At 44.9% G+C, this 25,076-nt stretch overlaps 1 protein-coding gene across 1 annotated transcript; it reads left to right on the top strand.

Annotated features, from left to right (window-relative positions):
- Positions 1-3,049: 3,049 nt before the first annotated feature.
- Positions 3,050-25,076, top strand: RHEBL1 (RHEB like 1; the record flags this gene model as incomplete). The annotated part of the gene is made up of 9 exons (XM_080704900.1): positions 3,050-3,055; positions 19,488-19,575; positions 20,102-20,173; positions 21,217-21,284; positions 22,161-22,244; positions 22,562-22,611; positions 22,809-22,856; positions 24,758-24,863; positions 25,002-25,076. 9 exons carry the CDS (start codon positions 3,050-3,052, stop codon positions 25,074-25,076), a joined length of 597 nt encoding a protein of 198 aa, XP_080561026.1.

A 25,076-nucleotide genomic window follows, 5' to 3' on the forward strand; every position in this document is an offset into this window, starting at 1 on the left:
AGGAACCCCAATACCACCAAAAAAAGAAGAAAGAGAAAAAAAAAACAGTCTGGGGATGTAGCATGGAGATAGAATGCCCCTGGGTTCAATCCCCAGTACCAAACAAAGAGAAGGGGGTACTGAGGGTATAGCTCTGAGGTAAAATGTCTCTGTAGTCAATCTTCAGTACCACAAAAAATAAATAAATACATTTATACATAAAAGGCTGTGGTAGGAGTTCAGAGGTAGTACATCCTTGGGTTTAATCCCCAAGACTAAAATAAATAAATAAGCATCTCAGTCCCCTATTGTTAGCTGCCCTGGCCCCTCCCTCAAAGCCATGAATCAGTCTGGCCCCCATTCTGCCCTGGTGACAAGATCTGAATGGAGCTGATGTTTTTTCTGGGATGTTGCTGGGCCAGCCAACCACCCATGGGAATTCCTGGTGAATAACTTACAGTCCACACACAATTGTAGCCTAAAGGGAGAGGAGGTAGAATGAAACCTTTCCTACTGAAGGGCTGGCTACAGGGAACAGGAATGGCCTGGGTGTATGTGGGGAAACTGGCTTCCTAGCCAAGGGCATATAAGTATTACAACCTTAGTTTCCTTCCTGACTTCTAGCCCTCGCTGTTTTGTCTACTGACTTCTCCCATCACCTTTCTTCCTCCCTCTTCCATTATTGGTGGTTCTGCTTCTCTGGCCTGGGTGTTTGGGGAACCTTTGGGTTTCAACACAGTTGACACCTGAAATTCAAGTGTACAGGTGCCCCAGAGGTAGGATTGAAAGCTCAGGAGAAGCTGGACTGCCCTGGGAGGGGAGCATCTCGGGTCTGAGGAATAGTCAGGAGTGGTTAGTACTTCCAGGGAGGACTCTTGCCTGTATGGACTATGCTGCTAAATAGATTGATCTTTATGTGAGCCTCTGCGCCCACAGGGGCCTACGGTACACTGCCCTCTGGTGGCCATCAAAGGAAATAATTACATTATATATTTGGCTCTAATGAACCTTTGCAAAGAAACTCTCTCCCAGGAGGCAGAGATGGTGCTTAGGGCATTATAAGCTGCCAGAATCAAGCCACAGGTGTCAGGAGCTGGTGAGAAATCGACTTGCTTTTGGTTGAGAAAGGCCTTCCAAACTGTGGGGCACCTTTGTATCCCTTGTGCCTAGTTTCAGCTCTGTGGTTTCTGAAAGCTGGAGGTAATAGTAGTAGTAGACCTGTGGTGGTCCAGAATTTCTTACACATCAAAGTTTCCCCCTCCTGTCCCTCACCTCTGTGACCCTCGAGTTTAGAGTCAAGAAGGTGAAAGCAAACAGAGTTGCAGGTAATGCACGATAAAGGCAGCAGCTAGCAATGGGCTAAGCTACCCTTAGCATCCTTTCATTCACCTACATCGGGTGCTGGAAACACATTCCACGTTGTACACACTTCATATTTTCTTCTTTCTTTTCATCTTTTAAAAAAAATTTTAGTTTTTGCTGAGCGTGATGGCATACACTTGTAATCCCAGCATTTGGGAGGCTGAGACAGGAGGATCACTGTCCACAATAAGCCTCAGGTACTTAGTGAGGCCCTCCACAACTTAATGAGATCCTATTTCAAAATAAAGAATAAAGCTGGGTGTGGTGGTGCACACTTCTAATCCCAGTGCTTGGGAGGCTGAGACAGGAGGATCGCACAGGTTCAAAGCCAGCCTCAGCTACTGAGTGAGGCTCTCAGCAGCTTAGTGAGACCCTGTTTCCAAATAAAATATAAAATAGGTCTGGGAGTATATCCCAGAGGTAGAAAAGCCCCTGGGTTCCACCCCCCAGTACTACCAAAAATAAAAAGACTAAAGCTGGGCGAGGTGGCACATACTTGTAATCCCAGCATTTAGGAGGCTGAGACAGGAGGATCGCGGTCCATGGACAGCCTCAGCTACTACTCAGTGAGGCCCTTTGCAACTCAGTGAGATCCTGTTTCAAAATAAAGAATAAAAAATAGGCTGGGAGTTTAGCTTGGAGGTAGTTTGCCCCTGGGTTCCATCCCCAGTACTGCAAAATAAATAAATAAATAAATATAAAAATAAACAATAGAAAAATTAAAAAAAAAGACTAATATAGGGCTGGTGGAGTAGCTTGGAGGTACAATGACCCTGGGTTCTATCCCCAGTACTGTAAAAACAAATAAACAAACAAACAAACAACTACAGCTTTTGCCAGGCATGGTGGTACATGCCTATAATCCCAGTACTTGGAAGTACAGGAGGATAAGAGGTTCAAAGCCAGCCTTAGCAGTTTAGCAAGACCCTGATTCAAAATAAAAAAATAGCCGGGTGTGGTGGCACACATTTGTAATACTGGCATTCGGGAGGTTGAGATCGGAGGATCGCGGTTCGTGGACAGCCTCAGCTACTCAGTGAGGCCCTCTGCAATTTAGTAAGACCCTGATTCAAAATACAGAGTAAAATATAGGGCAGAGGGTGTAGCTTGGAGGTTGAATGCCCCTGGATTCCATTCCCAGACCTGCAAAAATAAAGGAAAGAAAAGAAAGAAAGAAAGGAAGGAAGAAAGAAAGAATTTAAAAAAATAGGGCAGGTGGTGTAGCTCAGAGGTAGAATACCCCTGGGTTCCATCCTTAGTTCCAGAAAAAAAAAAAAAAAAAGGAGATGTAGCTCAGAGGTATAACACCAGTGAATTCAATCTTCAATACAAAAAAAAAAAAAAAAAAAAAAAAAAACCAAGCTAGGGTTGTAGTTCAGATACAATGCCTCTGGGTTCAACTCCTAGCGCTACACACACAAAAAGGTTCAGGTGACCTTTATAATTCTTTTTTTTTTCTAGCAGAATTGCTGAACATCTACAGTGTAGCACTGTGTTAGGCACTGAAAGCCACACAAAAGATTAAGAACTTCTTTCTTAGAGAAGTACACATAAACGCATAAAATGTTGAATTACTAAAGCAACATTGTTTCTTAATCAGGATGAGCTGGCTGTAAATGTCACATTGGCACAGAGAAGGCCTTGTGGAGAAAAGAGGGCCTGAATAGGATATGGATGTGTGTGTAGGTGGAAAGACTTGGAATCTGGGATGAAGGTAATGGATTTGGGTATGGTGGACATGTCTGTAATCCCAGTATTTAGGAGTCTGAGACAGAAGAATCACAGGTTCAAAGCCAGCATCAATAATTTAGTAAGCGAGCTGGGTTTGGTGGCGCACGCTTGTAATCCCAGCATTCGGGAGGCTGAGACAGGAGGATCGCGGTTCACGGACAGCCTCAGCTACTTAGTGAGGCCCTCTGCAACTCAGTGAGACCCTGTTTCAAAATAAAGAATGAAAAATAGGGCTGGAGGTGTAGCTCGGAGGTCAAATGCCCCTGGGTTCCATCCCCAGACCCACAAATTAATAATAATAATAATAATAATAATAATAATAAATAATTTAGTAAGTGAAAGGACAAAGTTTGACCACACCAGAGACCTCCGTGTAGCCAAGAGATTTATTGGAGGGGCCAGCATGAAAGGAAGAAACAAAGAAAGAGAATGAAAAAGAGAGAGAGAGAGAGAGAGAGAGAGAGAAGAGAAGAGAAGAGAAGAGGAGAGGAGAGGAGAGGAGAGAGAGAGAGAAGCAGAGGGGGAGAAAGAGAAAGAAGTACAAAAAAGAGAAAGCGCAGGCCGGGGTCAGGGTTATAAACGGCTCGGGGTTACATGTTGGGGGCTAATAGGCTAGGAGAAATGCCTTTTGAACTAATTGACTGGGGGTCCTGTGGCCAGGTGACTGGCTCGGGGTCAGTGGGGAATGTCCTTTCACTGATTGGCCAAGGTGGACCAGGAGAGGGCAAGTCTTACTGGTAACTGAACAGGTCCGGCTGGAGGGGGGGCGGTGGCTTCTCTGGTCAGAACAGGGCCTCTCAGGAAACGGACACTTAACTCATGGAGGGTTTCTGGAATAGAAACTTAATTCATCTAACAGTAAGACCCTTAGCAATTTAGCAAGACCCTATTTAAAAAAAAGAAAAGAAAAGAAAAAAGCCGGGTGTGGTGGTGCACGCTTGTAATCCCAGCATTAGGGAGGCAGAGACTGGAGGATCATGGTTTGCGGACAGCCTAGGCTACTTAGTAATGCCCTTTGAAACTCAGTGAGAGCCTGTTTCAAAATAAAGAATAAAAAATAGGGCTGGGGATATACCTTGGAGATAGAATGCCCCTGGATAGAATTCCATCTCCAGTACCGCAAAATGAATGAATGAATGAATAAATAAATAAATAAATAAATAAATGAAGCCGGGCATGGTGGCACATGCTTGAAATCTCAGCATTTGGGATGCTGAGACAGGAGGATCATGGTTCCTGGACAGCTTGAGCTACCCTGTGAGGTCCTTCATAACTCAGTGAGACCCTGTTTCAAAAAGAAAGAGACTAAGCCGGGTGTGGTGGCGCACGCTTGTAATCCCAGCATTTGGGAGGTTGAGACTGGAGGATCGCGGTTTGCGGTCAGCCTCAGCTACTAAGTGAGGCCCTCTGCAACTCAGTGAGACCCGGTTTCAAAAAAAAAAAAATAGGGCAGGGGGTGTAGCTCGGAGGTCAGATGCCCCTGGGTTCCATCCCCAGACCCGCAAAAAAAAAAAAAAAAAAAAAAAAAAAAAGATGAAAAACTAGGGCTGGGAGTGTAGTTTGGAGGTACAATGCCTCTGGGTTCCATCCCTGGTACCGCAAAATAAAATAAAATAAAATAAAATAAAATAAATAAAAATAAATAAATAATTAATTAAAATAAATAAATCAATAAAACAGGACTAGGGGTATAGCTAGGAGGTAAAATGTCCCTGAGTTCAATTCCCAGTACCACAAAAAAAATGAATGAAAGCTGGGCGCGGTGGTACACAATTACAATCCCCATGCTTGGGAGGCTGAGACAGGAGGATCCCACAGATTCAAAGCCAGCCTCAGCCAGACGTGGTGGCACACGCTTGTAATCCCCGCGCTTGGGAGGCTGGGACAGGAGGATCGCGCAGGTTCGAAGCCAGCCACAGCTACTTAGTGAGGCTCTCAGCAACTTAGTGAGACCCTGTTTCCAAATAAAATATAAAATAGGTCTGGGAGTATAGCCCGGAGGTAGAAAGAAGAGAGCACGGGGTATAGCTCAGAGATCAAATGCCACTGGGTTCTATCCCCAGACCAGCAAAAAAAAAAAAAAAAAGGGGGTGTGGTGAATGTAGCTCGGAGGTAGAGTGCCCTGGGTTTCATCCCCAGTACCGCTAAATAAATATATACATAAATAAATATATACATAAATAAATAATAAATAAATAAAATCCTGTTCGCTTTCTGGCAGTTTGTGTGTGTGTGTGTGTGTGTTGGGGATTGAACCCAAGGTGTTCTACTTCCAAGCCATATTTCTCATTTGGAGACAGGGTCTCACTAAGGTCATGAAACTGTGATCCTCTGGTTTCAGTTTTGCAAGTACTGGGATTATAGACATGCACCGCCATACCAGGCTCAGACAGTTATTTCTCATTTTCCTTGGCTCCTCTTTTGCCACACTGGATGACTGCCCTTCCTAACTAAAGCTATCTGGCTGCCATTCTGCTAAGAAAATACATATATTTAGCCAGGCATGGTGGTACACACTTATAATCCCAGCATTTGGGAGGCTGAGACCGGAGGATCACGGTTCACGGACAGCCTCAGCTACTTAGTGAGGCCCTTTGTAACTCAGTGAGACCTGGTTTCAAAATAAAGAATAAAAAATAGGGCAGGGGGTGTAACTTGGAGGTCAAATGCCCCAGGGGGAGATTATATATATATATATATATATTGGGCAGAAATTTATGGCAAGTGGCACACAAACACAGAAAGAATAAGGCCCAGGGTTTTTCTTTTCTTTTTCTTTTTTTTTTTTTTGTGGGTCTGGAGATGGAACCCAGGGGCATTCTACCTACTAGCTATACCCCCTGCCCTATTTTTAAATCTTTATTCTTTATTTATTCTTTATTTTATTTATTAATTTATTTATTTTGGTGGTATTGAGGGTGGAACCCAGGGGCTTTTCTACCTCTGGGCTATCCTCCCAGACCTATTTTATACTTTATTTGGAATCAGTCTTACTAAGTTGCTGAGAGCCTCACTAAGTAGCTGGGGCTGGCTTCGAACTTGTGCGATCCTCCTTGTCTCACCCTCCCAAGCGCTCGGATTACAAGCATGCACCACCATGCCCAGCTATTCTTTATTTTTGAAACAGGGTCTCACTAAGTTGCAAAGGGCCTCACTAAGTAGCTGAGGCTGTCCTCGAACCCCAATCCTCCAGTTTTAGCTTCCTGAATGCTGGGATTACAAACTTGTGCCCTCATACCTGCTTTCTTTTCTTTTTATTAGAGAAAAAGAAGGGATATTGAGCTTTGTAATAAACCATATGTTTATATCCCCCTCAATTCAGATATTAAGCCCTATCTCACCCCAGTGTGGCTGTATATGGAGACAGGACTTCTAAGTAAATAATCAAGATTAAATGAAGTCATAAGGGTGAGGTTCTGATCTTGTAGGATTATAAGAAGACAGCAGCCTGGCATGCTGGCACATGGCTATAATCCCAATACTTGGGAGGCTGAGACAGTAGGATCACAGGTTCAAAGCCAGCCTCAGAACTTAGTGAAAATCTGTTTCCAAATAAAATAAAATAGCTGGGCGTGGTGGCCCACGCTTGTAGTCCCAGTACTTAGGAGGCTAAAACAGAAGGATCTGAGTTCGTGGACAGCCTCAGCTACTTAGGCCCGCCACAACTTAGTGAGACCCTATTTCAAAATAAAGAATAAAAAAAAAATTGGGCTGTGGGTGTAGCTCGGAGGTAGGATGCCTTCTGGGTTCAATCCCCAGCACTGCACACATAAATAAAAGTAAAATAGGTCTGGGGGTATAGGGCAGAGGTAGAAGGCCCCTGGGTTCCATCCCCAGTACTACCACATTTTTTTTTTTTATGGTACTGGGGATGGAACTCAGAGGCCTTTCTCCTCCAAGATACCCCTCCAGAGCGATTCTTCCTTCCTTCCTTCCTTCCTTCCTTCCTTCCTTCCTTCCTTCTTCTTCTTTCTTTCTTTCTTTCTTTCTTTCTTTCTTTCTTTCTTTCTTTCTTTCTGGTGCATTCTACCTCTGAGCTACACCCCCAGTCCTTTTTTTTTTGGAACCCAGGGGCATTCGACCTCTGAGCTACACCCCCTACCCTATTTTTTATTCTTTATTTTGAAACAGGGTCTCACTAAGCTGCAGAGGGCCTAAGTAGCTGAGGTTGTCCGCGAACTGCAATCCTCCTGTTTCAGCCCCTAGAATGCTGGGATTACAAGCATGCGCAGCCACACCTGGCCCCAGCCCTTATTTTTAACTCTTTATTTTGAAACAGGGTCTCACTAAGTTGTAGAGAGCCTCACTAAGCAGCTGAGGCTGTCCTTGAACCCTAATCCTCCTGTCTCAGCCTCCCAAATGTTGGGATGAAAAGCATGTTCCACCAGGCATGATGGTACACATTTGTCATCTCAGTATGGCATATGCCTATAATCACTTTACTTCAGAAGTTGAGACAAGAGCATTGCAGGTTTGAGGACAGCCTCATCAGGTAGTGAGATTCAAGTCAACCTAGCGAGACCCTGTTTCTAAATAAAAATTAAATCCAGCTGGAAGGTGTAGCTTGAAGGTAGAATGCCTCTGGGTTCAACCCCTAGTACCACAAAAAATAAAATAGAAATAAAGTACTGACCAAGCTTGGTGGTACACACTTGTAATCCCAGCATTCGGAAGGCTAAGACTGGAGATTCGAGGCCAGCCTCAGCTACTACTTAGTGAGGACTTTTGCAACTCAGTGAGACCCTGTTTCAAAATAAAGAATAAAACCCCGTGTGGAACCGCACGTTTGTAATCCCAGTATTTGGGAGGCTGAAACAGGAGTATCGCACAGGTTCAAAGCCAACCTCAGCTACTTAGTGAGGCTCTCAGCAACTTAGTGAGACCCTGTTTCCAAATAAAATATAAAATAGGTCTGGAAGTATAGCCCGGAGGTAGAAAGCCCCTGGGTTCCACCCCCAGTACCACCAAAAATAAATAAATAAATAATAAAAAAAAAGAGCTGGAAGTGTAGCTTGGAGATAGAATGCCCCTGAGTTCCATCCATAGTACCACAAATGAAAGAAAGAAGAAAGAAAGAAAGAAAGAAAGAAAGAAAGAAAGAAAGAAAGAAAGAAAGAAAGAAAACTGGAATTACAGTTGTGTGCCACCCATGCGTGGCTAAGGGATACCTTTTTTGGTTTGTTTTTGGTTTTGTGGTACTAGGGATTAAATATAGGGTATTTTACCTCTCAGCTATACCCACAGCCCCTTTTTATTTTCTGTTTTTGTTTGTTTGTTTGTTTTTGCAGTACTAGAGATGGAACCCAGGGCATTCTGCCTCCGAGCTACACCCCAGCCCTATTTTTATTATTCTTTATTTTGAAACAGGGTCTCACCGATTTGCAAAGGGCCTCACTAAGTAGCTGAAGCTGTCTGTGAACCATAATCTTCCTGTCTCAGCCTCCTAAATGCTGGGATTACAAGCGTATGCCACCATGCTCGGCTTTGAAAAAAAATTTTTAAATACAAGTTTAAGTCGGGCATGGTGGCGCACGCTTGTAATCCCCGCGCTTGGGAGTCAGAGACAGGAGGATCACTCTGGCTTAGGAGACCCTGTTTCCAAATAGGTCTGGGAGTGTAGCCCGGAGGTAGAAGGGTTTCCAGGTACCCCAGTGCCACCAAAAACAAACACAAAAACAAGTTTCAGCCAGGTGTGGTGGCGCAAGATTGTGATCCCAGTATTTAGGAGGCTGAGACAGGAGAATCGTGGTTTGAGGACAGCCTTAGCTACTTTCTGAGGCCCTTTGCAACTTGGTCAGACCCTGTTTCAAAATAAAGAATAAAAGCAATAGAGCTGAGGGTGTAGCTCGGTGGTAGAATGCCCCTGGGTTCTATCCCCAGTACCTCAAAACAAACAAACAAACAAACAAACAAACAAACAAACACAATTTAAAGGCTGGACATGTGGTGTACATTTGTAATCCCAGTACTTGGCAGGCTGAGACAGGAGGATTGCAGGTTTAAGAACAACCTCTGCAAGTAGTAAAAATAAAGTAGGGCTGCAGTTGTACCTTTAGAGGTAGAATGCCCTTGGGTTCAATCCCTAATACTGCACACACACAAAGAAATTTATTTATTTATTTATTTATTTATTTATTTATTTATTTTGCAGTACTGGGATGGAACTCAGGGCATTCTACCTCCAAGCTATACCCCCACTCCTAGTTTTTAGTCCTTTTTAATTTTTTTTATTTATTTATTTATTGGCGGGTCTGGGGATGGAACCCAGAAGCATTCAACCTCCGAGCTACACCCCCTGCCCAATTTTTTATTCTTTATTTTGAAACAGGGTCTCACTGAGTTGCAAAGGGCCTCTCTAAGTAGCTGAGGCTGTCTGTGAACCGCGATTCTGGTCTCAGCCTCCCAAATGCTGGGATTACACCACGCCCGGCTTTCCTATTTATTTATTTATTTATTATTATTATTATTAATTTTTATTTTTTATTTTTTTGTGGTACTGGGGTTCCTGAAAGCCCTTCTACCTCCGGGCTACACTCCCAGACCTATTTTTTTTTTTTTTTTACATTTTTATTTGGAAACAGGGTCTCCTAAACCAGCGCGCGCGGCTGGTTTCGAACCTGCGCGATCCTCCTGTCTCTGCCTCCCAAGCGCGGGGATTACAAGCGTGCGCCACCACGCCCGGCTTTCCTTTTTATTTTTGAAACAGGGTCTCACTGAGTTGCGAAGGGCTTCGCTAAGTAGCCGAGGCTGTCAGTGAACCGCTATCCTCTGGCCTCCCCAATGCTGGGATTACAGCAGGGCATTTTAGATAGTCATTATAGCAAAGTAGATTGGTTCTCATCTGAGCATGGGGCCGTCCCTGCTTTAGTTGCAGTCATGAGGAAATTCCTATATAAAGCATATTATGGGAGCAGCTAGGATGCTGTAGAGAAAATGGAGAGGAGTAGGATAGGATACAAAAACTGAAGCAGATACCCAACCCTGGCTGACTTTTGCTCCTCTTGGAAACCTAAACCCAAATTTTCTCCAAATTTCTCTCCTTGGGACCATATAACATAAAAGAAGAGAAAATAGTTGTCTAACTTCAAAACCAAAGTAGCCGGGCGTGGTGGCACACGGTTTTAATCCCAGTATTTGGGAGGCTGAGACCAGAGGATTGCAGTTCGCGGGACAGCCTTAGTTACTTAGTGAGGCTCTCCGCAACTCATTGAGACCCTGTTTCAAAATAAAGAATAAAAAATTAGGCAGGGAGTGTAGCTGGGAGGTCAAATGCCTCTGGGTTCCATCCCCTGACACGCAAAAACAAACAAACAAACAAACAAACAAAAAAAAAAAACACCAAAGTGTCCAAACAGAAATTCTAGAAACTTTTAGCTAGATGTGGTAGCGCATTCTTGTAATCCCAGTACTTGAGAAGCCAAGACAGGAGAATCACAGGTTCGCAGCCAGCCTCAGCTCCTTAGTGAGGCCCTCTGCAACTTAGTGAGAGCTTTTTCCAAAATAAAGAAAAGCTGGGCGTGGTGGCACACGCTTGTAATCCCAGCATTTGGAAAATTGAGACAGGAGGATCGCAGTTCCCCGACAGCCTCAGCTACTTAGTGAGGCCCTCTGAAACTTAGTGAAACCCTGTTTCAAAATAAAGAATAAAAAACGCCGGGCGTGGTGGCTCACGCTTGTAATCCCCGCGCTTGGGAGACAGAGACAGGAGGATCGCGCAGGTTCGAAGCCAGCCGCGCGCTGGTTTAGGAGACCCTGTTTCCAAATAAAAATGTAAAAATAGGTCTGGGAGTGTAGCCCAGAGGTAGAAGGGCTTCCAGGAACTCCAGTACCACAAAAAAAAAAAAAAAAAAAAGTAGGGCAGGGGCTGTAGCTTGGAGGTCAAAGCCCCGGGCTCCATCTCCAGACCCCCCCAACAACAAAAAAAAAAAAAAAAAAGGAAAAAAGAAAAAGAAAAACAAAAGAAAGAATAAAATATAGGGCTGGCTAGGGGTGTAGCTTAGAGGTAGAATGTCCCTGGGTTCCATCCCCAGTACTGAAAAAAAAAAAAAAAAAAAAAGAAAGAAAGAAAAAAGAAACAAACAAAAAGAAATTCTAGGAATTTTGGATTCTTTCTCTGCTGTTTCCTTTTGCCTTCCAGAGATCCTCTGAGCTGAACTTTGGCTTACCGTGGAGCTGATGGCCACAAGCTGAGACCCTGAGTGTCAGGCCTTGGTTGAACATTGCAGCTGCCCAGGAAACAGCTGGTTAAGCCCTCAGCAGCTGCAGCAGCTGGGATTCCACCCAACATTTGAGCTGGGACTAATCCCACTTCCTCCACACACATCTCTTCCTTGTTCTAGTCCCTGGCTAGTCTACAGGGTCTCGTAGAATTTTTGAGAAAAGATATTGCATATCTTTTGCTTAACTAAACTGGAGCCTAAGTCACCCATCTTCTTTTGGACAGATTGGCCCAAAACATGAAAGCACTTTAGGACCACAACAAGAAGGGAGGTATAGGCCTCCTTTCTCTCTCCTTCCATAAACTGATGAGAATGGAGTCATCTTTTAATTGTCTGTTTTTCAGTAATGGTTAGAATCGTCTAAATATGAAGGGGCTTCTTCTTCAAGGTGGGGAGGTGAATTTACTTTATTTCAAAGACTCTAATACTAAGGCTTAGAAACCCTTGGGAATGTCCTGGGGAGGATCAAGCATCATACCATTAGTTATCATTTTTAAACTGACTGCTTTTCACTGAACTGTAATCCTACAGTTAAAAACAATAAGCCTGTATATTTTCTTTGGTTCTTATTCACCAGCTGTGTGACCTTGAGGAAATCACTTTGTATGAGATGCCTGAAGCCAGAAGGAGGTGCTTTCATGAGGTTACAAGAGATAGAGACTTCTTATTTATTTATTTATTTATTTATTTATTTATTTATTTATTTGCAGTACTGGGAATGGAACCCAAGGGTATTCTATCTCTGAGCTACACCCTAGCTCTATTTTATATTCTTTATTTTATTTTATTTATTTTTTTGGTGGTACTGGGGATGGAACCCAGGGACCTTCTACCTCTGGGCTACACTCCCAGACCTATTTTCTATTTTATTTGGTAACAGGGTCTCACTAAGTTGCTGAGAGCCTCACTAAGTAGCTGAGGCTGGCTTCAAACCTGTGTAATCCTCCTGTCTTAGCCTCCCAAGTACTGGGATTACAAGCGTGGGCCACCATGCCTGACTTGTTTATAAATTTATTTACTTATTTACTTATTTATTATTTATTTTGTGGTGCTGGGGATGGAACCCAGGGCTTTCTACCTCTGGGCTACAGTCCCAGACCTATTTTATATTTTATTTGGAAATTGAGTCTCACTAAATTGCAGAGAGCCTCACTAATTTGCTGAGGCTGGCTTCGAACCTGCGTGATCCACCTATCTCAGCCTCCCAAGTACTAGGATTAAAAGGGTGTGCCACCAGCCCAGCTTGCTTAGAGACTTATTTATTTATTTATTTATTTTGGTGGTAGTGGGGTTCCTGGAAGCCCTTCTACCTCCAGGCTACACTCCCAGACCTATTTTTACATTTTTATTTGGAAACAGGGTCTCCTAAACCAGTGCGCGTGGCTGGCTTCGAACCTGCGCCATCCTTCTGTTTCTGCCTCCCAAGCGCGGTGATTACAAGCGTGGGCCACCACGCCCGGCTTGCTTAGAGACTTAAATAAGGCAACTTAACATGTAAATGGACAGGGACTCTTCTCCTGGATCTAGAAACTTGATTCTAAACAAATATTTGTCAAACCCTGAAAATACCAATAGGCCGCCGGGCGTGGTGGTACACTCTTGTAATCCCCGCGCTTGCAAGGCTGAGACAGGAGGATCAATCACACAGGTTCGAAGCCAGCCTCAACTACTTACTGAGGCTCTCAGCAACTTAATGAGACCCTGTTTCAAAATAAAATATAAAATAGGTCTGGGAGTATAGCCCAGAGGTAGAAAGCCTCTGGGTTCCACCCCCAGTATCCCCCCACACACAAATACCAATAGGCCTTGCAGTGTGTTAAGACTTTAGAGCTGGGTGTGGTGGCACACGCTTGTAATCCCATCATTCAGGAGGCTGAGACAGGAGGATCGCAGTTCACAGCCAGCCTCAGTTACTTAGTGAGGCCCTTGCAACTCAGTGAGACCCTGTTTCATAATAAAGAATAAAATATAGGGCTGGGGTTGTAGCTCAAAGGTAGAATGCCCCTGGGTTCCCTCCCCGTACCAAAAAAAAAAAAAAAAAAAAAAGATTTTAGTATTTTTCTTTTTCTTTTCCTTTTTTGACTGTTGTTGAGACAGGGCCCAGCAATGTCATGCAGAATAGCCTTGAACTCCTGTGCTCAAGTGATCTGCTTGTCTCAGCCTCCTTAGCAGCTGGGTTATAGATGCACTGCTGCACCTGGCTCTAGTTTGCAGCCTCTTTCTGGAGTGCCCTTTGTCTGAATCCTCAGGGCTCTCTCTGCTACTGCCCTAGTCCAGGCCCTATATTTCCCCTCTTGGATACTGCTTCCTGTTAGGGCTTCCTGCCTCTAGCCCCAACCTCTCTTGGTATATCCTCCTCCAAAGGCCACCAGTCCTCCACAGGGCCACAAAGCCAATTATCCTCAGGTTACTGCCCTCAGAAGAAACTGCCAAAACTCTATTGCTTATTGCAGTGTTTACCAAACCTTGGTGGGTTTTTTTTTTTTTTTTTTTTTTTTTTTGTACTAGAGATTAAATCCAGGGGCATTCTACTTCCCAGCTACACTTTAGCCCTTTTATTTTTTTATTTTTATTTATTTATAGTTTTTGTGGCACAGGGGGTGGAACCCACAGGCTTTTCTACCTCCAGGCTATACTCCCAGACCTATTTTATATGCCCCAGCCTCCCAAGAACTGGGATTACAGGTGTGTACCACCATGCCCAGCACTTGTACTATTTTCAGGGCTATATCTTGTAGTCCCTTGCTACTCACAGGATTATTTAATATTTTATTCTAATTATATTGGTTCTATTGGGTTTTCTTTTTCTTTCTTATTTTATTTTTTGTGGGGCTGGAAATGGAACCCAGGGGTATTCTACCTCCAAGCTACACCCTCAGCCCTATTTTTTATTCTTTATTTCGAAACAGCCTCACTGAGTTGCAGAGGGCCTCACTAAGTAGCTGAGGCTGTCTGTGAACCATGATCCCCCTGTCTCAGCCTCCCGAGTACTGGGATTATAAGTGTGCGCCACCACGCCCAGCTTGGGTTTCTCTATCCTTTTTCTTATTTTTCCTCTCTCTTTCTTCTCTGTCTCTTTTTGGCCCTGGAAATTGAACCCAAGGGCCTTCTATATCTGAGCTTACACTCCCAGCCCTTTTCCTTTTCTTTTCTTTTTCTTTTTTTTTTGGGGGTCAGGGGATGGAACCCAGGGGCATTTGACCTCCGAGCTACACCCCCTGCCCTATTTTTTTATTCTTTATTTTGAAACCAGGTCTCACTGAGTTGCAGAGGGCCTCACTACATAGCTGAGGCTGTCCGCGAATTGCGATCCTCCAGGTCTCAGCCTCCTGAATGCTGGGATTACAAGCATGAGCCACCACACCCGGCATCCCAGCCCTTTTCATTTTTTATTTCAAATAGGGTCTCACGGAGCTGTGCTTGGTGATACATGCCTGTTAACCCAGTATTTGAGAGGCTGAGACAGAAGAATCACAAATTTTGAAGTCAGCCTCAGCAATTTAGTGAGGCTCTCAGCAACTTAGTGAGACCTTATTTCCAAATTAAAAAATAAAATAAGGCCGGGCATGGTGGCACATGTATTCGGGAGGCTGAGACTTGAGGATTGCGGTTTGTGGACAACCTCAGCTACTTAGTGAGGCCCTCCACTTAGCAAGACCTTGTTTCAAAATAAAGAATAAAAAATAGGGCAGGGGATGTAGCTTGAAGATCCAATGCCACTGGGTTCCACCCCCAGACTTGCAAAAAAAATAAATAAAATAAAATAAAATAGGGCAAGGGTTATAGCTCAAAGTTAGCATGTCTCTGGGAGCCAGGCGTAATAGAACACTCTTGTAATCCTACTACTTGGGAGGCCGAGACAGGAGAATAGCAGGTTAGCGGCCAATTTCAGCTACTTAGTGAGGTCCTCTGCAATTTAAGTAAGACCATGTTCCAAAATAAAGACTAAAAGCCGGGTGTGGTGGCACATGCTTGTAATCCCAGCATTCAGGAGGCTGAAACAGGAGGATAGCAGTTCGAGGACAGCCTTAGCTACTACTTAGTGAGGCCCTTTGCAACTCAGTGAGACCCTGTTTCAAACTAAAGGATAAAATATAGGGTTGAGGGTGTGGTTTGGAGGTAGAATGTCCCTGGGTTCCATCCCCAGTACTGCAAAAAAATTAAATAAATAAATAAATAAATAAAAAATAAAGACTAAAGAGCGTGGTGGCACACACTTGTAATCCCAGCATTTGGGAGGCTGAGACTGGAGGATCGTGGTCCGCGGACAGCCTCAGCTACTTAGGAATGCCCTCTGCAACTTAGTGAGACCCTATTTCAAAATAAAGAATAAAAAACAGAGCGCCGGGCGTGGTGGCACACATTTGTAATCCCCGTGCTTGGGAGGCAGAGACAGGAAGATTGCGCAGGTTAGAAGCCAGCCTCGCTGGTTTAAGAGACCCTGTTTACAAAAGGCTTTGAACCTGCGTGATCCTCCTGTCTCAGCCTCCGAAGCACAGGGATTACAAGCGTGCGCCACCACGCCTGGTGTTTTTTATTCTTTATTTTGAAACAGAGTCACACTAAGTTGCAAAGGGCCTCACTAAGTAGCTGAGGCTGTCTACGAACCGCGATCCTCCTATCTCAGCCTCCCGAATGCTGGGATTACAAGCATGTGCCACCAAACCCAGCTATTCTTTATTTTAAAACAGCATTTTACTGAGTTGCAAAGGGCCTCACTAAGTAGCTGAGGCTGTCTGCCCTATTTTTTTATTTTTAATTTTTTTATTTTGAAACAGGGTCTTAACTGAGTTGCAAAGGGCCTCACTAAGTAGTGAGGCAGTCCTTCTATCTCAGCCGCCCAAACACTAGGTGCAACTTTTTTTTTTTTTTTTTTTTTTTTTTTTACGGTACTAGGGATTGAACCCAGGGGCATTCTACCTCCAAGCTACAACCCAGTCCTATTTTTTATTCTTTATTTTGAAACAGGGTCTCATTGATTTGCAAAGGGCCTCACTATGTAGTAGCTGAGGCTGTTCACGATGAACCATGATCCTCCTCTCAGCCTCCCAAATGCTGGGATTACAAGCATGTGCCACTATGACCAGCTGCAACATAGTTTTTTGTTTGTTTGTTTGTTTTGGTGCTACTGGGGTTCCTGGAAGCCCTTCTATCTCCGGGCTACACTCCCAGACCTATTTTTACATTTTTTATTTGGAAACAGGGTCTCCTAAACCAGCGTGCGCGGCTGGCTTCGAACCTGTGCGATCCTCCTGTCTGCCTCCCAAGCGCGGGGGATTACAAGCATGCGCCACCATGCCCGGCTTGCAACATAGTTTTGATGTAAACATTGTACAGATGTTTTTACTTTTCACAGAGATACTTAAAACATTTTTCTGAGAATACTTTATCTTTATTTTGTCTATTGTTTGAGACATAGCAATCTATGATGTTGCCATTAGAAATGTCATTGCAAAGACTAGCACAGTAGCTCATGCTAATAATCCCAGTACATGAGAGGCTGAGACAGGAGGAGACAGTGAGGCTGGCTCCAAACCAGCGCGATCCTCCTGTCTCTACCTCCCAAGCGTGAGGATTACAAGCGTGTGCCACCACCTCTGGCAGTCTTTTTTATTTTTGAAACAGGGTTTCACTGAGTTGTGGAGGGCCTCACTAAATAGTTGAGGCTGTCCACGAACTGGGATCCTTGGGTTTCAGCCTCCCAATGCTGGGATTACAAGCATGCCCCACCATCCCAGCTTCACCTCATCTTTTGCCCCCCCCCTTTTTTTGCGGTACTGGGGATGGAACCCAGGGGCATTATACCTCTGAGCTACACTCCTAGCCCTATTTTTTATTCTTTAATTCCCAGTACTGCAAAAAAAGAAGAAAAAAAAATAGGAGCCAGGCATGGTGACACGTTAGTGATCCCAGTATTTTGGGAGGCTGAGACAGGAAGATTGCAGTTTTCAGCCAGCCTCAGCAACTTCTGAGGCCATTTCAAAGTAAAAAATAAAATAAAGAGGGCTTGGGGGTAGCTTTGAGAGAGAAGGTCCATGGGTTTAATTGCGTGTGCGCGCGTGCGCGCGCGCGCGCGCGCACACACACACACACACACACACACATTCTCTCTCTCTCTCTCTCTCTCTCTCTCTCTCTCTCTCTCTCTCTCTCTCTCTCACATCTAGCCTGCTAGTAACAGCCTCTTACTACCTCTTACTGACTCCCTCCCTCCTTTCTCTCCTGTCCCTCTGAAGCCTCAGTCTCTTCACAGCCTGGGAGTTTTTTTTTTTGGAGGGGGGGGTAGTAGGGTTTGAACCAAGGGGTGGTTTAACACTGAGCTACAACCTCAACAGCGCCTCTCTTCAATAAATTTTAATCTTTGTGAGAGAAGAGTGTGTGTCTGTCATGTCTGTTCTACCCCCAAAGCTGGAGCATTGTCTGGAGCATGTGGTATATACCCAATAAATAATTATATATATATATTATATTATATATATAATAATTATATATATATATATATATATATATATATATATATATATATATATTTCAGTACTGGGGATGGAACCCACCGAGCTACCTCCTAGCTACACCCTCAGCCCTATTTTTTATTCTTTATTTTGAAACAGGTCTCATTGAGTTGCAAAGGGCCTTACTAAGTAGCTGAGGCTGTCCTCGAATCGCGATCCTCCTGTCTCAACCTCCCAAATTCTGGGATTACAACCGTTCACCACCACGCCCAGCTTCCCAATAAATATTTGTTGAAATTTTTTGGTCATCATGGTGATAATGACGACAAAAACTCTAACTAATCACACACTGTAGTGATTTTCCAAAGAACAAGAATTGCAGTGTTTTCAGATGTAGTTGTGCACACCTGTAATCCCAGTACTTAGGAGGCTGAGGCAGGAGGATTGCAGGTTCGAAGTCAGCCTCAGTAACTTAGTGAGGCTCTCAGCAATTTATGGAGACCCTTTTCCAAATAAAATTTTAAAAAATAGGGCTGGGTATATAGTCTCCAAGTAGAAGGCCCCTGGGTTCCACCCTTAGTATCACCAAAAGAAAAAAAAAAAAAAAGCAGTGCTGAAGTTAGACCCTGTGAGGTGACAGAAACATTTTTTTTTTTTTTCGGGTTTGGGGATGGAACCCAGGGGCATTCGACCTCCGAGCTATAACTCCTGCGCTATTTTTTATTCTTTATTTTGAAACGGGGTCTCACTAAGTTGTGGAGGGCCTCACTAAGTAGCTGAGGCTGTCCGTGAACCGCGATCCTCCAGTCTCTGTCTTTGACTGCTGGGATTACAAACGTGGGCCACCACACTCTGCTGGTAGAAACTTTAACAAAAGGTTTGGGGCCGGGCATGGTAGCACAGACTTGTAATCCCAGCTGAGACCGAAAGATCGCGGTTCGCAGGCAGCCTTATCTACTTAGTGAGGCCCTCACTAATTTAGTGAGACCCTGTTTCAAAATAAAGAATAAAAAATAGGGCAGAGGTCGAATGCTCCTGGGTTTCACCTCAGACACGCACAAACAACAACCAAAGAAAACCCAAAAGGTTTGGGGCTACAGGCTGGGGGGAGCAGAGGGAATCTATTGGAACTTTTGTCTTATTTTTCCCCCTAGCCAAGGGCCCTAGAGACCTCGCCAGCCAAAGGGAGGCCTATAATCTTTTGGCCAGAAAATCCAACTCAACCTTTTCTGGAGATCCTGCAGGTTTTATTCCAATAAAGCTTGTACTGTCGTTGAGCAATCTCCCGTTTCCTTCCTTCCTTAAACCTTTAGGTATTTTTCATCCATATTACTTTGCAGCCTCTTCTGCAAGGCTGCAAACGAGCAAATACCTCTAGGACCCCGGGTTCCTTTCTGTTTCTTTATGAATGAACCCGCTCAAGTCCACGCAAGCGCAGCAGGGGTAGTCCCGCTCCGCGTGAGCCCAGCCTCCCCTCCCCCCGCCGGGGGCTCCGCCCACCGCCCGGCTGGACCAATGGCGAGCGGCCTGGGGGCGGGTCCCCGCTAGGCAGCGCGGCTCCGGGTTTCCCTGGGCGCCCGGCCCCCTCTCCCGAGCCTCGCTGTGTTGTGGTCACGTGGCCTGCGCCGGGCGCGGCGCTTGTTTTGGTTTTTCTTTAGCCTGTGTTGGCAGCTTGGGGTGAAGGACTTCCCGGCACCAATCCTGCACTTGCCTACACTCAGACGCCTCTTCGGGGCTCTCTCAGCCCCAAGTAGCTCGAGCCCCTCGGGGCGGGCTCCTGCGGGCCGCTCGTCCGCTCCGGGAAGGTGTCGTCCTCGGGTACCGCTCTGTGGGTGTCTCCGCCCTGCAGAGATGGCCGACCCACCGCAGCTTTATATAAGGCCGGAGCGCGCGCTGCCGCGGGACGCGACCCGCAGGAATTGTGGCATCTAAGAAGCCAGGTGAGGAGAGGCGTGGAGAAGAGAGGCCGGCGTTCTGTAGAGGGCTGCAGGAAGGCGGGCTCGTAGGCGGCCCTGTGGCTGGGCTGCAGGAACCTCAGAGTGGTCCACGGCGGTACTGTGGGAGTAGGGGTGGGGTCTCTGTGGAACAAATTGTCCCAGGTGTCCTGGGGCGGAGCGGTTTCGATCCTGAGAATCCTGGGCATTCCCAGAGGTGGGGTGGGGGAGGAAAAGGATGCAGGAAGGCCTCCTGCAGCGTGCTGGTTGCATTGCAGAGCCAGTGAAGAGTGGCTGAGAAGCCTTGCTAGGAGCACTCACGGCTGGGTGACCAATTTGTGGTACCTCTGTTTCTGAGCCACCGTCTGAAAGGACAGACTACATGAATGTGTGTGGATGACTTGGATACAACTACTTCTTACAGGGAAGACATCTTTGGCACATCAGTTTGTGGAAGGCGAATTCTTGGAAGGCTATGATCCTACAGTGGAGAATAGTGAGTGGTCTTCTCTCCTTTGTTGTGAAGGGGATACAGCCTGGAGGGCTTGGTGCCCCACCCAACTCCATAATTTGGGATTTCCCTGTTGCCAAGGGCTGACTTATTTAGTCATTAAATCTAATTCCAAACCTGGCGTGGTGGCGCATGCTTGTAATCCCAGCATTTGGGAGGCTGAGACAGGAGGATCGGGGTTCGCAGACAGCCTCAGCTACTTAGTGAGGCCCTCTGCAACTTAGTGAGACCCTGTTTCAAATTAAAAATAATAAAAAATAGGGCAGGGGGTGTAGCTCGGAGGTTAAATGCCCCTGGATTCCATCCTCAGACCCTCAAAAAAAAAAAAATCTAATCTCATGTACTTAAACATATCAGAGTCAATCAGGAAGCCAAGGATGGGTAGGAGGGAGGGGAAGGGAAGGGGTTAGAGATTGGGTAGGGGCTGATTGGGTGATGTGTGCAAGTATATCTCCACAAGTTTTTTTTATCCCATTGAGATGTATGACGACAATGCATCAATAAAAATTTATATTAAAAAAAAGCTGGGAGTGGTGGTGCATGCTTGTAATCCCCACTTGGGAGGCAGAGACAGGAGGATCGCAGTTGGAAGCCAGCCTTTGCTGGCTTAAGAGACCCTGTTTAAAAAAAATTATATATATATATATATATATATATATATATATATATATATATATATATATATATAATGTTTATCTGTCTGTCTGGGAGTGTAGCCTGGAGGTAGAAGGGTACCATCCCCAGTATCAGCGGAAAAAAATACACACACACACACACACACACACACACACACACACACACATATATTATATATAATCTCTTACAGCATTTCTGTTCTATTAGTGGCTACAATATGGACTTTGCAAGGTACTAAGTTCAGGATAGTGTAGATAAAGAACCCTACTTTCTCTCCAGTTTCTTGGAGAGCTCCCTGGCTCTGATCCATATATGTCACCCCAGGGTTAGTAATGTGTAGGGCACACTTCGCTGGCCCTATGAAGCACCTCACAGTCAAGTTTTCTTTTCAGCTTACAGCAAGATCGTGACTACTGGCAAAGATGAGTTTCACCTACACCTGGTGGACACAGCAGGGCAGGTACCAGCTGGAGTAGGGTGTCCAAAGTGGCAGATCAACCCTCGGAGATGAAGTCTGGTAGCCTCTGTGGTTTCTGTGTAAAGTAAAATGAAAAGTATGTTATTGGGAGGTTGAGATAGGAAGATCGTAGGTTCACAGCCAGCCTTAGCACCTTAGCAGAACTGTGTTTCAAAATAAATAAAATGGGGCTGGGGTGTAGCTCAAAGGTAGAATGTCCTCCCTCCAGTTCAATCCCCAGTGCAAAATTTTATGAAAATGTTTACAAAAGCATTTTAGAGCCGGGCATGGTGGTGCACACTTGTAAGCTTAGCATTCAGGAGGCTGAGACAGGAGGATTGTTGTTCATGAACAGCATCAGCTACTTAGTGAGGTCCTTTGCAACTCAGTGAGACCCTGTTTCAAAATAAAGAATAAAAAATAGGGCTGGGGTGTAGCTCAAAGGTAGAATGTCCTCCCTCCAGTTCAATCCCCAGTGCAAAATTTTATGAAAATGTTTACAAAAGCATTTTAGAGCCAGGCATGGTGGTGCACACTTGTAAGCTTAGCATTCAGGAGGCTGAGACAGGAGGATTGTTGTTCATGAACAGCATCAGCTACTTAGTGAGGTCCTTTGCAACTCAGTGAGACCCTGTTTCAAAATAAAGAATAAAAAATAGGGCTGGGGGTGTAGCTCCTGGGTTCCATTCCCAGAACAGAAAAAAAAAAAAAAAAAAGAACAGCATTTTAGTTGCTAACTGTGTGGAGGACTCATTGAGCTGCTCCATAAACATTGAATGGAGCAGGGAGTACCCCAAGAAGGGTCACCTGGATGCTCTCCCAACAACCTTTACCATCTGAGTGGTGTGGATCTCAGTACTGATGTTTCTATTTCTTAAGTACAACATTCTGCTCTATTCATTTATCACTGGGCTCCATGGTTATGTGCTTGTATATTCTGTCACCTCTTTATTTTTTTTTTCCGTACTGGGGATGGAACCCAGGGGCATTCTACCTTGGATCTATACCTTCAACGTTATTTTTTATCCTTTATCTTGAAACAGTGTCACTGAGTTGCAAAGGGCCTCACTAAGTAGCTGAGGCTGGCTTCGAACCTGTGCAATCCTCCTGTCTCAGCCTCCGGGAGCACTGGGATTACAAGCATGCGTCACCAGGCCCGGTGTCTGTCACCTCTTTACGTAGGTAAGTTACCAAGGATATGAGTGGGGGACTTGGGAGGACTTGAGGACTGTTTCAGAACTAATGTTATAATTTCCATTTCTTGTGTTTAAAGTTTCAAAGTCATTGAAAGTCTATACCAAAAGCTACACAAAAGCCATGGGAAAACCCAGTAAGTGGCCCTGGGGTATAGATAGTATGGGCATGAGAGGATGGGAGATAGCTGAGTAGTGAATTGTTCAAATCAATGAGGAGGCTGGGACATATATCATGCCTGGTCTGATGGGTAGTTGTCCAGTCTTAATGTGAAGGAGGTTGGGGTCCATGGAGAATGGGAGGGAATCTTGTACAACTGCTTTTTCCTCTAAGGCTCCCAGTAATACTAGTCGGGAATAAGGCAGATCTCTCTCCAGATAGGTATGTAAATCTCTGCTGCTTTGGGTAAAGGAAAGTGAGCTAGACTAGGAACCAGTCAAGCTCTAATCTTGGTTCTGCCACTGACTCAAATAACTCATTTAATCTGTCACTTTTTTTGTGTGTGTATGTGGTACCAGGGATTGAACCCAGGGGCATTCTACCTCTAAGCTATACCTGCAGCCATATTTTATTTTTTATTTTGAAACAGTGTCTCACTAAGTTGCAGAGGGCCTAAGTAACTGAAGCTGGCCAAGAACCTGCAATTCTCCTGTTTCAGTCTCCCAATATTGGGAATATAAGCATGGGCCACAATGCTTATAATGCATATATATATTTTCTTTCTTTCTTTCTTTTTTTGGTGGTAGTACTGGGGGTGAAACCCAGGGGCTTTTCTATCTCCGGACTATACTCTCAGGCCTATTTTATACTTTATTTGGAAACAAGGTCTCACTAAGTTGCTGAGAGCCTCATTTAGTAGCTGAGGCTGGCTTCGAACCTGTGCAATCATCCCGTCTCAACCTCCTAAGTGCTGGGATTACAAGGGTGCACCACCATGCCTAGCTTATTTTCTCTTTCTTTCTTTCTTTCTTTCTTTCTTTCTTTCTTTCTTTCTTTCTTTCTTTCTTTCTTTCTTTCTTGTCTGGAAATGGAACCCAGGGGCATTTGACCTCCGAGCTATACTCCCTGCCCTATTTTTTTGTTTTGTTTTGGTGGTACTGGGGGTGGAAACCAGGGGCTTATCTACCTCTGGGCTATACTCCCAGACCCATTTTATATTTTTATTTGGAAACAGGGTCTCACTAAGTTGCTGAGAGCCTCACTAAGTAGCTGAGGCTGGCTTCGAACCTATGGGATCCTCCTGTCTCAGCCTCCCAAGCGCGGGGATTACAAGTGTGTCCCTGCCCTATTTTTTATTCTTTATTTTGAAACAGGGTCTCACTGAGTTGCAGAGGGCCTCTCTAAGTAGTTGAGGCTGTCTGGGAACTGCAGTCCTCCAATCTCAGCCTCCCAAATGCTGGGATTACAAGTATGCGCCACCACGCCCGGCTGCTTATTCTTAATTTTTTTTTTTTAAATTTTTGGTGATACTGGGGGTGGAACCCAGAGGCTTTCTACCTCCAGGCTATACTCCCAGACCTTTTTTATATTTTATTTGGAAACAGGGTCTCACTAAGTTGCTGAGAGCCTCACTAAGTAGCTGAAGCTGGCTTCGAACCTGTGTGATCCTCCTGTCTCACCTCCCAAGCGCGGGGATTACAAGCGTGTGCCACCACGCCTAGCTTCTTTCTTTTGAAACAGGGTCTCACTAAGTTGTGGAGGGCTTCACATAAGTAGCTGAGGCTGGCTGTGAACCTGCAATCCTCCTGTCTCAGCCTCCCAACTACTGGGATAATAAATGTGCGCCACCACGCCTGGCTCATTTGTCTGTTTTTTTTTTTTTTTTTTTCAGTACTAGGGATGGAACCCAGGGGCATTCTACCTCCCAGCTACACCCCTAGCCCTATTTTTTATTCTTTATTTTCAACCAGGGTCTCAGTGAGTTGCAAAGGGCCTAAGTAGTAGCTGCAGCTGTCCGTGAACTGCGATTCTCCTGTCTCAACCTCCTAAAGGCTGGGATTACAAGCCTGCGCCACCATGCCCAGCTTTACTTGTCTTTGTTTCTAACACAAAGGCTAAGAAAAGATAATTCTTCTGTCACAAAAGACACAGTTGTATATTTCAGGGCTTGGTTCTAGATTCACCTATCATTCCTTTGCTTACCTCTATTTTCTCCTTTTTGGGCCCTTGTATCAAGCCTTGGGAAGATGAAAAGCATCAGTGGAACTCTAGACTCTAAAGATTTTGCAGAGGACTTGGAGACATTGCTATCTTCCTCATTTATGTTCTAAGTTTGCTTCCAGAGATGTACAGGCAGTTGAAGGGAAGAAACTAGCAGAATCCCGGGGTGCGACATTTATGGAATCATCTGCTCGAGAGAATCAGGTGCTGGGCCTGAAGACTATGGAGGTGCAGGATTGGGGTAGCAGTGTCTCCTTATACACTGCTTGGTGGTGGGGAAGGTGGGGAGTGGAGTGTTAGCCTCAGAGCCGGGTAGTGTTAGCACTGAACTAACTGGCTTTTATCCTGAATGCTTTTCCCTTATAGCTGACTCAAGGCATCTTCACCAAAGTCATCCAAGAAATTGCCTGTGTGGGGAATTCCTATGGGCAAGAACGCTGA

Source organism: Muscardinus avellanarius, assembly GCF_963383645.1.
Source record: "Muscardinus avellanarius genome assembly, chromosome: 11".
Lineage (NCBI taxonomy): Eukaryota > Metazoa > Chordata > Mammalia > Rodentia > Gliridae > Muscardinus > Muscardinus avellanarius.